The sequence below is a fragment of the Herpailurus yagouaroundi genome, unplaced genomic scaffold (genome assembly GCF_014898765.1).
Source record: "Herpailurus yagouaroundi ecotype Mexico unplaced genomic scaffold, PumYag 77, whole genome shotgun sequence".
Lineage (NCBI taxonomy): Eukaryota > Metazoa > Chordata > Mammalia > Carnivora > Felidae > Herpailurus > Herpailurus yagouaroundi.
Window position 1 is genome coordinate 1,312,931 of NW_024412388.1, and position 11,399 is coordinate 1,324,329.

The 11,399-nt window shown below is 68.8% G+C and overlaps 1 protein-coding gene across 1 annotated transcript; it reads right to left on the reverse strand.

Moving 5' to 3' along the window:
- Positions 1–1,222: 1,222 nt before the first annotated feature.
- On the reverse strand, positions 1,223–11,096 carry PANK4 (pantothenate kinase 4 (inactive)). The gene is made up of 16 exons (XM_040458933.1): positions 10,872–11,096; positions 10,579–10,671; positions 10,004–10,157; positions 9,722–9,903; positions 9,117–9,198; positions 8,436–8,521; positions 6,227–6,382; positions 5,532–5,644; positions 5,196–5,283; positions 4,413–4,564; positions 3,471–3,526; positions 3,347–3,396; positions 2,875–2,979; positions 2,469–2,569; positions 2,306–2,374; positions 1,223–1,745 (listed from the first exon to the last, which is right to left on the reverse strand). The coding sequence occupies exons 1-16, from the start codon at positions 11,034–11,036 to the stop codon at positions 1,532–1,534; spliced, it is 1,866 nt and encodes a 621-aa protein (XP_040314867.1). The 5' UTR covers positions 11,037–11,096; the 3' UTR covers positions 1,223–1,531.
- Between the last annotated feature and the right edge of the window lie 303 nt (positions 11,097–11,399).

The window sequence follows — 11,399 nt, forward strand, 5'->3', positions numbered from 1 at the left end:
GGCAGGGCACTCAGGTGTGCCTGGCCTTCGGGGCCCCTAGAATCCGGGGTGCAGCGAAGGCGGTTCTGGACCAGGGGTGGGGTGGGATGGCTGCTGGGGTTCCCGGAGGTGGTGTCCCGCCTGCTCACGAGAAGCGGGGGCCAAGCCTTGTCCAGCCCCGCGTGGGCCCTGCCCGCCGCACACGGCTACCGTCCGGGGGCCGGGCTCAGCCCCCGGGAAGCCCAGGAGGGGGGCAGGTGCCCCCGGTGCCCCTCCTGAGGGCCAGGCCGGGTGGGCGGGAGGGCCCGTGGGGGCGTCCTGACGTCAGGCCGAGCCGGGCTCTGGCCGGACGTCTGGAGGCCTCCCAGGTGTCTGCGCTGGGCCCCCTGCACCAGGCACTGCGCCTCCACCCGGAAGCAGGGGACGAAGGGCAGTTGGACCGAGGGGCTGGGGGAAGCCTGCTGCAGGGGTGCCGGCGGGGAGGTGCAGGGCTGGACTGTGGTGGGGCCGAGGCCGGGGGACTCTTGTGGGGGATGGGGGTTCATGGGACCACCTACTGGCCCGGCCTGGCCCGGGGGGACCCGGAGGCTGGAAGCCTGTGGGGCCACAGTCCCGGCTTTAGCAGAGGAACGGCTGGGAGCCGCTTGCACGTGGGGCTGGGGGTGACACGTGTGGGGGTCACCGGGGGGGGGGCTGGAACAGTGGGGTGGTCACGGCCCCTGAGCGTGGAAGGTGGGGGACGGGGCAGGCCACCCTCCAAGGCGGGAGCCCCGCACACCCTGATAGAAGGGTCATCTCACAGGCCCCCCCCCGGGGCCCAGCCCAGAGGCACCCACCATGGGTGGCCCAAGGCCACGCAGCGTGATCGGCTCTAAGCAGGAGTGTGCACGGGCCCCCGAGGGCTCTCAAAGGTCCTCCCCGGATGCCAGTCGAGTTGGGAGCGCCGCCCGCCCTGTCCCCCTTGTGCCCAGTGGGGCTGGGGGCTCAGAGGGCAACCTTGTCTATACAGACACACCGGGGGGAGTCTCCTGGCCCCGGGCTGGGGTGGGGGTGGGCCACGGCCCACAGGCCACAGCCAGCCCAGGGGCTTGGGGAGTAACTGAAGGGAAGGGCCCGCTCTCGGCCGCCCCGGGGACGGGCTCTCAGGACCCCTGCCCGCACCCCTTCTCTGCAACCACACGGCACAGGCAGGGGGCCGGGCCCGCTCTACACGTTCTATTTGGTGCGGACCCCGAGCCTCTGGTGACCTGTTGGAGACATGTGCATATATTTATATCTATACGTACATATGTATATATATATATATATAAAAGATTATTTAACAGTTAAATATATTCCAATACGAACGTCTCACTGGACAGAGTTGCGTCTCCCGCCACGGACGCGGCAGCATCGTAGGGACCCCGACGCCACACGCGCCCACGCTCCCACCCGGGCGCACCCGGCTCTCAGTCACAGGCGCGTGACATAAATATTCCGATCGGAACTCGGTCTCCCTGTTGTGGTCGAAGTACGTTCCCGACGAGCGGAGGAGGGTGGCGGGGCGGGCGCCTCACTCGGCCGGGACCTCGTACTTGAAGATAACGCTGAAGAGCCGGCCGCCCAGCCGCTCGGCCAGCCAGGAGTTCTTGATCACGGCCAGCTTGAGGCTCTCGCAGCGCAGGGCCGCGTAGTAGTTGGTGTGCACGGCGCGGCCCATGCCCTCGATCACCACCAGGTCTGCGCCTCGCTCCCGGACCAGCACGGCCAGCCCCTTGTCCAGGCGGCTTCGGGGAGGAGAGGGGCGGTGAGGCGGGGCGGCGGGCCCTCTGCCCCTGCACCGAGCGGCCGCCGCGCCCTCCCCACAAGGGCATCCCCGCCCTCCGGGGCCTGTGGCGGGAAACTTGTGAGAACCGGGCCTGAGAACGCTTTTCTATGTGCGGCACTCCAAAGGCTCTAACTCCTTTCCGCGTCACGCGAACTCCCCCTTCCTGCGTGGTTCACGACGGGCCCAGAACAGGGAGGAGGTCGATCCTCGAGCAACGTCCCTCCCCCGGGGCTGGCTCCCGAAGGCCAGGTTCTCTCACGTAGGGTCCCCGGGGGCAGAAAGCAGCAAGGCGGAGACCCAGGTGTCTAAGGGCACGTGGGGTGCCCGCAGCCCCAGCCGCGGGGCATCCGACCCACCAGCCCGCGGCGCGGCCGGGCCGCGGACGGTCCCGAGCCCACCCTCCCGGGTCCCCGAGGGAAGAAGGCTGCCCAGACCGAGGGCTCCAGCCGCACTGGTGACCCCTGCTGCCCGGCTGGCGCGCCGGGGGCCGGGGTGGGCGAGGGGGTGCCTCGGGGGTACCTGAGGTCCAGACACGGGGAGCTGGAGCCCGTCTGCATCAGCAGTAGCCTCTCCTCTTTGAGCGCCGAGCTGCGGAGCACAAGGGGTCGGCTGGCGCCCTGGGAGGCTCCCACCATGCCCCTGCTTCTCCGGGCAGGGCCCCCCGGGCGCCCGCCCTGCTTACTGGACGACGGGGTCCATGGCCGCGATGCGCTCAGCCACGATGAGGGACTCACAGTACGTCACGTCATTCAGGGCGGGTCCCGAGTTGCACGCCAGGATGACCTACGGCGGGACGCCCCGAGCTTTGTAGGGACCTCGGCCCCCGCCCGGCACCGAGCCAGCCTCTGCTCGCCCGCCCACCCGGGGCTGCCGGCTGGGAGGCGCAGCCCCGGTGACCTCACTGCTCGGTGGTCTCCAGGAGGGCCGGCTCCTGGTCGGGACACGGACGGCCCCAGAACGGGCAGACCCGAGGTCCGTGACAAGCCTCACCTGAACCTACCTGGCCCGCACGGAGGCCGCGCCGACGCCAACCCCCACCGCGAGTGGAGGGCCCAGGGCAGGGGTCCCGACTCGGCCCAGACGCTCACCTCCGTCCCTCTAGAGAGAAGCTCCCTGACAAAGGGGAAGACTCCCAAAATGACGTCTATTCCACTGTTATCTGCGAAAATTAAGGCACATTTGTGAGGGGGCCCCTGTAAGACAAAACCAGGACGTTCAGTTGGGAACAGGCGCGTCCAAGCGTTCCAGACACCTCTGTACTCCACACTCCCCGAAGGCCGAGGCCGAGGGCTGCTGGGTCCCGCGGGCGCTGGGGTGCTGGGGGCAGGGCGCCCGTGCCTCTTCCAGGACTGCGGCCCCCGTGACCTGCGAGCCGAGGCCGGCCGACCTGACCAGTAGAGCCTGCGGGACTCAGGCTGGAGCAGGGGGCGGTTAGCTGAGACCCGCAGCTCGGCGGCTGGGGGAGCGGGCAGGGGCCCTCAGTGCACTGCCCCGGGGCAGCCCCGCGCCGTCTCCAGGGCCCCTCCCCGCCTCCCAGGGCAGAGGTGGGGACAGCTGTACCTTCAGTCTCTGAAGCCACTTGCCGTAGGAGTCCACGAGCCACGGCCGCTCTGCGGGGCAGGGACACGGTCAGCCGCGCGCTCGTGGGCAGGCCCCCTCCCCCGCCCGGCCCCGGGCAGCCTACCTTGCAGCTTCGACTTGGCCTCCTCAAAGCCGAACTGGGGGTCAGATTCAAGGACGCTGTGTGGGGAAGAGAACGAAATCACAAAACACCCAAACCTCAGCTCACAGCATCCACGGAGACCCCGAGCGAAGCCCTTCCCAAACCCGTGAGCGTTGCCGTGACCGGAGCGGCGACGTTCCGCCGTCGGTTGTCGGCAGAGCGCACGGGCCCTGGGTCGGGGACCCGCTCGGCAACGTGAACGGCGGTGCCGGGGGGCGGGGGTGGGGTGAGGTCCTGAGTCGGGGGCGACCTCGGGCAAGGCCCTGGGTCGGCGCCGGCTCCCAGCCCCGCCCAGCACACGCCTCGACGTGCCACCCAAAGGGAAGGACGGGGACAAGGGTGAGGGAAGAGGCGGTGACTCTTCTCAAAGTCGGAAAGGACGCCGTGGGTGCGACCAGCGAGAACCACACAGAGGGGACAGCGGGCGGGAGACAGGGCGCCGGGCACAGGGCGAGGCGGGGGACGGGCATGCCTGCTCCTTCGGGAGCCCCAGGAAATCACCCTGGAAGGCTGGGTTTTGTCGGTGACCCCAGACCGAGAGCCCAGGGTGCTCTGGGGGCCGGGGCACGTGCCCCCACCCGAGTCTGCAGACTCCTTCACGAGGCACCTCCGTTTCTCGCTTTCAAACGTCAACTGTTAACTCTGACTCTGGCGCACCAAGGGTCTGGATCTCTGCCTCAGGGCACAAGCCCACGCCTGGTAGATGCCAGTGAGCCGGTCCCCGCGGCTGTGCTCGGGGGAGCACAGCCCACAGAACCGCCGGTCATTCCCGGGGCCACACGTGACCGGGTGAGGGGGTGGGGAGGGGGGGGACAGGACGGGCAGTCGGGCCGTGGTCCTGGGCCCAAGCTGGACCGAGCAGGCAGGGGTGGGGCTGACGGGAGGCCGGAGGGCGGCACCTACTCAGAGACGGCTTTCGCTCCCCAGTCAAAGACGTTCCCCGCCAGCAAGCCTTTCACCAGGGCCAGCTGCCTCTCCTCCCAGCCCAAGGCGTCCAGACAGCGGATCACCCTCGGGAAACACTTCAGTGCGACCCCGTTTTCCTTCTGCTTGACCTGTGGGGACAGGCGGGCGGCTGGTCGGGAGCGACGGCGCGGCCCTGCCTCCCGCAGGCCTTCGGCGGACCGGGCAGAGGGAGGGCGCCCGGCTGGGGACGCCGCGGAGAGCGTCACCGGGAACATCGCTGTGAACCGGCTCCGAGGGGTCGCGCGCTCAACGCGCCACCATGGGAGTTCACGCCAACCAAGCCGTTAGAAACCGCAGATTCAGAGCCGTGCAAGGTCACGGTGTGGCCCAGGGCAGGGCCGGGGAGGGCCGCGGTGGAAGACGTGGACCCCCACAGGCACCCGGCGCCCCGTCCCGAGACGCTCCACCCGAGGGCAGGGGGCGGGAAGCGGTGTGCGGCACGGGCCCGCGCACAGGGCCTTCTGGTCAGCGTGGCCCGTCTAGGCCGCCCGCCAGGCTCCGGCCGGCTTGTCGCCCGTGAGGGCACGACTGGTGTCCACGAACGCTCTGAGGCGGCGAGCTCCCGGGGCCGGAGAGGCGGGCCTCCAAACCTCGGCTCTGACAGGTGTCACCGCCCGCGTCCACCCCGCACTCCCGGGGAACAGCCGGGCCACGCCCCTGCTCCCCGCTGGCCGTGTCCCCCTCGCGGGCGCCAGTCCTGCTCGGGAAGGCGGAACTCACTTTGGAGTAGGGGTCCGGGAAGTTGAACTCATTCAAACAGTGCTCCCTCGTGTCCAGAAGGCTGCGCACGGTCAGCGTCCCGTAAGCACTGGGGACGGGGCGGGGGAAGGGCGGCTGAGAGGATCTGACGGCCACGCATGCTGCCCGAGAGCGTCCTCACGGGGGAACCGAGGCGGCCTGGCCCCGCCGGGCGGCCGAGCGGGCGGGCAGGGGGGCGTGCACCGTCGCACGTGTGGCCCCAGGAGCGGCCGTCGGGAGCCCCGGCCCTCGCGAGCGCACGTTCCCAGGCCGGGCCCCCAGCGCACCGCGAGGCGGCCCCGGGCAGGGGACACTCACAACGGCTGGTGTCGCAGCGTCTGCAGCTTGCGCCAGTATTTCTGCCGGAACTTCTCCGCCCGCTCGGCTGCGTCCACGGAGCCCGGCTGGCTGGCCACGGCGCGTTTCACCACCTGCGAGCACGGGGCGGTCAGCACGGGCACGCGCTGCCGCCGAGCCGTCTCCCGGGTGGCAACGGGGCCACCCGAGCTCCCACCGTGCCAGGGGGATGGGTGGCTCGGGGAACCGTCCTTGCAGGCTGCGGGGGTCTGGGGCAGGGCAGGACCCCTCCCTCTGAGGACCCCAGGGGCCCGAGGGGCTGTAGGAGGGACACATGCTCCTGGGGGGGCCCTGAAGGGCTCGAGTCACGACTCTTTGGAGCCCGGAGCCCGATCGCAGCTGTCCCCTGACCCCCGCGCGAACTGTTTGCGCTCTGGAGAGACGCGGTAGCCGGCGTGGAGGCGGGGCGCGTTCGTACGCCCTCACTGAGGACACGTCCCAGCTCGCGGACGAGCCACTAGGAGCCACGTGTTTACCTGGGAAACGTGATTCACCCCCTCAGGCTCACACACGCCTCCGGTGGCTTCCGGGAGACGCCCCCTCCTCCTTCACCACACCTGTCGCTTGCTGCATGGGCGCCCGGGGCCTCCGGCGCCTACGAACTCCGAGCCGCCCGTCTCGACCCCAGGGGCGCCCGGCCCGCCCCGAGCCCTCACCCCGTCCAGGGCCTCCTCGAAGCAGGTGAGCCAGTACTTGCGGGCCAGGGCGTCGTCCGTGAGGTCGACCGTGTCGGGCACGTAGGAAGACGGGTCCAGAAGGAGTGGCAGGTTGGCCAGCGGCCTCTCCAGCCGGTCCATCTCCAGAAGGTCGAACTGGAAGGACGAGAGGCGGCGGACGTGTCAGCCGCCAAGTTCTAGAAGACCGAGGCGCCTCCCGCCAGCCTGAGAACCAGCTCCTCGGCGAGAACGGAAGGGGCGTGGGGAGGAGACCGCTGCGGGTGCAAGCGGACAAGCCCCTTCTTCCCGTCCCCAGACCCCGCCCGTGGCCCCGCTCAGCCACGGCGCCCTCCATCTGGCCGGTGGCCTGAGCCACGCACCCCAGATCCCAAGTCTGCCCGGCCCCCTTCCTCCCTCCCTCCCCCGTGGAGTTTCCTGGGACCCCTGCGGCGGGGGCTCCCACACCAGCCTGAGCCCAACCTCACACACGACCCCCAGACACGCCGGCCGTATGCTACTTGCACGCGTTGTCCCACTTGCTGCCCCGCAGGCCCTGGACCCGTAACTCCCCCATACGGGGTCCACGGCAAGGCCACCGGGACCCCGTGGGGCAGGCAGTCGAGGCCCCTCAATGGCTCCTTTGTCTGCGCAGCACGAGTCTGATGCCAGTTTCGCCGGCATCGCCGAGGAGGCCCTTTATGCCCAACGTGCTACCTGTGGCCGCCAGCGACGAGCAGGCCAGTGACCCAGCGGTTTCTGGAGGAGCGGTCACTCAGCCAGCCAGGGTTTTGGCTTACGTTGTCAAGACCGAAGCTGGTGCTCTCCCGCACACGTGAGAACCCAGCACACGCCTAGCGGCCCTGTCCCCGCCTCTAGGGAGTGACCCACCACATCGCTGCACACCGGGACGCGGCTCTGGTCTGCCGGCGGCCTTCGGCCCGGCAAGCCTGGGGGGTGACGGGCAGGCGTGCTCTGTGCCGGGGCTTCCGCACAGGAAGGGCCGCCACGTGGGGACTTTCAGGATGTCCCGAGTGACAAGTTCAGCGTGGAAACAGCTGGCATTTTCCACGCGAGGAAAGAAAGTGGACCGTCGCCGACCTCGGGGCCTCGGCCCGGGCTCCGCGGGCCCTCCCGCTACCTGGACCCGGGAGCTCACGCCTCAGCCTGGCCTTGCGTAGCCTCCGCAAACCCAAAGCGATGACCTGGCCCCTCCGCGCTTCGGCCTCTCCCTCTGCGAATGGGGGTCTCGGTCCCCGCCTCGCAGGGCCACAGAGACCCAGCACAACAGGCATGCGAGGCGCCAAGCACGTGCCGCGTGGGGACGACCGGCATCCACATCAGGTCTGACGCGGGGATTTCGTGTTTGCTTATCCATTTGGTTTTACGATCCCTAAGGCGGGAATCCACATCGCCCTTCTACAAATCAAAGATGCAGAGACCCCTTGCGAGCCAGTCGCTGCTCCGACCAGGCCCGGGGTGTGGGAGCTTTCTCTCCGGGGAGGCTACGATTAGATCACACGCGTCCCCACGAGGCTTATGCTAACTAGTATGAGAATCTGCATCCGTGACGGAAAATCAACTTTGCGTCCAAAAGGCCAGCAGCCTGGTCCTGATGGAGACATTCTGACTCGTGTGCCCAGACTAGTTGTCCGGACTCGTCCAGCTGGCTCTCCAACAGGGCGCCCGAGTTCTGGTAACTGCTCAGTGAGTTACCAGAGCGACATATGCCATCTGGGGGGTGTCCTCAATAAGCCTGCGATGTCCCCCAGGATGGGGCCATGATGGTAGCGTCCTCTGTCTGGCTGACAACCGGTCACACAGGCCTCTCCAAGTGGGGACTGAGGGATGGGCAGGAAACCAGCAGAGACCACAGACTCTGTCCTTTTCTACCGCTCCAAACCATCAGGCAGAGAACGCGGTCTAGAGAAGGGCCCGTGGGGGGTTCTGTGGCTCTGGGTTGTGAATGGTGCCACAATTCTGGGGAAACACACTCTGTATTCTGCCTGCAGACACAGGGGCTGGACCGCACAGTCTCGGAGGCTCCAGAGGGATGTTTGGAAAATGCTAAGAGAAGGAGGGAAGCAAGCCCCGCTGCCTGTCTTTTGTCCCAGAGTCTCGGCCTGCTCAGTGGCCGGTCTGCACCGGGAGAGGGTCTCTCGGAACCTGATGACCCCACCAAGGACCCCATACTCACAGTGCCGCTCCTCACCCGCTGTGTTGGGCAGAGCTCCGGGGATGAGCTCATCAGCCCGGAGCTGCCGGCATAGTTTTCTCCCCAGCTGTACTGGTTAGGGTCTAGGGAGGGAGGGACCGGGTGTCACTCAGACCCCAGGTGGCCCGACCACCATGGGAGGTCTCCACAGCACAGGCGGCCTGGGGTTTCGTGCTACGCTACCGTAGTCCCTCTCACTGGCACTGAAACCCCGTGAGATGATACCCGTACCCTTCGCGGCCTCTTAAAGCCGCCTGCCCCGCCCTACCCCATCACATCCTGCGAGCGTCCTTGAAAAAGCATGGCCCGGCCAAAGAGACGCAGCTTGGCAGACAGCAAGGCGAGAGGCGGGCAGAGGAGGGCCACGTGCCCCTGGCCCCTGCTCGGAGCCCTTTTCACCCACCAAGACCCTCCCCACCCAACCCAGGGTCAATCACGTGGCACGTGAACCCACAGGTGTCGCGTCCCACCGACCCCTCGGAAGGGCGGCAGCAGAGGGAGGGCCGGCCCCTCAGGCTCGTGACTCCGAGGGACGGTGAAGCTGGTGGGCGGGGCCTCTCCCCGAAGGTTAGAGACCCACTCCCAGGGCCCCGGTGGCCTCCCACCCCCACCCCTCGCGGCACAGGCCCTGCCCCGCCCTGAAGCGAGCACGGGTCCCCCCACGGCTGCTCCACTCACTGTCTTGCTCTGCTCCTTTGAGAAACGCTCCGATGGCTCCCAGGTAGCCTTCGTGTCTCAAGAACAGCGCCTGGACTTCCCCCTGCCGTGGCAAAACCCCGCCTGAGCTGACCTCCAAGTGACACCTGGGTGGCCCACACAGGCGGTCTCTGCACGTGGTGGAGGTTTCCCGGACAGTCTGCGACGCACTCGTCAACAAAACCGCACTCGGTGCGGAACCTAGACGCTCGGCATTTGCGAGTAACTCCTTCCGCAAATTAACACCCACCCCGGTCACCCCACTCGAACGACACGCGTCTCAAAGCTCGTCTGCAGCCCGCGCACGGTGGAGACGGCCCCAGAGGCTCGCCGCTGGCATCACGCCTGGCCCAGGGAGGGCCATGGCGCCCCAGGCGCGGACGCGGGAACTGGCCAGAGGAAGGGAGGCAGGAGCCCAGGAGAAGCTGGCGGGGGCACCCCGCTTCTTGGCTGCCTGCCCGGGGCCCCCCCCGGCCCCTGGGTCGGCTGGTTTTGAAGACGCCGAGGGGCCAAGCCGAGTACCCGGGAAGAGCGGAGCCCAGGGTGCCGGCACAGGGAGGGAAAGAGGGAGGGAGGGGGCCCCGCACCTTGGAGAAGAAGTTAATGCTGTAGGTGATGGTGCGCATGGTGACGGGGTGGCCACGGATGAAGAAGCCGCCGAAGTACACCCTGTCCAAGCAGTGCAGCTTTGCGTACAGGCAGGCGAGCTGCCCGATGTCGTTGCTGATCATGTGCAGCAGGCTCTTGGCCATGTCCTCCTTGGAGAACTCTGGGAGGGCAGAGGCAGGGCGCCGCTGGGCGAGGCTGGGCCTGCGAGGGGGCCGCAGGCGCGGGGGGAGGGGGACGGCGGCGGGGGGGGGGCGGCGCACCTTTGTCGGCAGCGGCCGACTTCCCGAAGCTACTGGCGATGAGGTCGCCGCTCAGCCCCAGGGTCTGGTGGGCACCCCCATACACGTCCTGCACCAGCATGTCCACACTCGTGTGCTGGCCCTTGGAGGCCAGATGCAGCAGCTCGTCAAACTTCTGGGGGGACAGGGCGGACGGAAGGGGGTGGGGTGCGGGAGCTGGCAGCGTCCCCACAGCCCAGGAACCAGCCCCGCGCCGAGGAGCCGGCGGTGGGCCGGGGTGGGGGTGCGGCGGGCAGGGCTCCATGGCCACCCACCCGGGAGGGAGGAAGCGGGGGGGGGGGGGGGGGGCGGGGCGCCCCCCCCGCCGCCCCCCCCCCCCGGGCCGGCCCCCGGGGGGGGGGGGGGGGAGACTCTGGGCGCCCAGACTGCCTCCCGCAAGGACCAGGCACACAGCCAGGACCGGGCCACGGAAGGAGCCGCTTCCACAGCGACACCAGCCGCCTCGGGTCCCCTGGCCGCCGACCCTCTCCTGAGAAGGCGTGGGAAGCGGGACTCGACGCAGAGCCGGGAACGTCTTCCCGCGGCCGTCGGGATACCTTTGTTTTGGTGAGCAGAGCCCCGAGTCCCCAGAAGGTGCCACCTCCAATGGAGCTGCCGCCAACCCACTCGAACCTGTCCTCCGTCTCCACCTGTGGCGGCAGGGCAGGCGAGCTACCGAGGGGGGCCGGCCACCTCCCACCGGTCCTGGGGATGCCCCAGACGCGGTGGGGGGGGGGGGGGCGCCATCCTTCAGGCCAAGCCTGGGCCGCCTCCCCACGGCAGCCCCCGCCGACGCTGCACGGGTGCTCCCTGCCCGTCCGTCACGCGTGGTCCGGGGAGCCCACCTCACCTTCACAATGGACACTCCAGAGCCGATGTTGACCAGAAGGTACGGGAAAATGTCGGGGTGATTGGTCTGGAATCGGAACTCAGGGTCGGAATCTTTCTGATACGCGAAGGCCTCGTGTGGGATGTTCCTCAGCACGAAGTTGCAGCCCTTTATCAAGCAGGTCATCACGTCCTCCTTGTCCACTCTGCAACGGAAGGAGCCCGGCCACTGAAAACAGCACGGGCCACAGAAGGCGCCTCTGCTGCAGCGCGGGGTCCCTAGTGGACACGCCGCCCCGGCCCGGCCGCGCTCAGCTTGCCACTCGGACGCACACGGCCCTCAGAAGCGCAACCGGCCCGGCCGCTCCAAAGACACCTCCCTCCCCCCGCCCCGCAGCCACCGCGGCCACCGTCATCGCCTGAGCGGCCGGCCCTCTGCCGGCTCCGGCTCCGTGCGCAGGCGGCTAAGCCCGCGCGGACCTCTGCGCCAGCACGACAGGGAGCTGTGCCGCACAGTCCGGCCCCCTTCCTTCCTTGTGCCCCCTCGGCT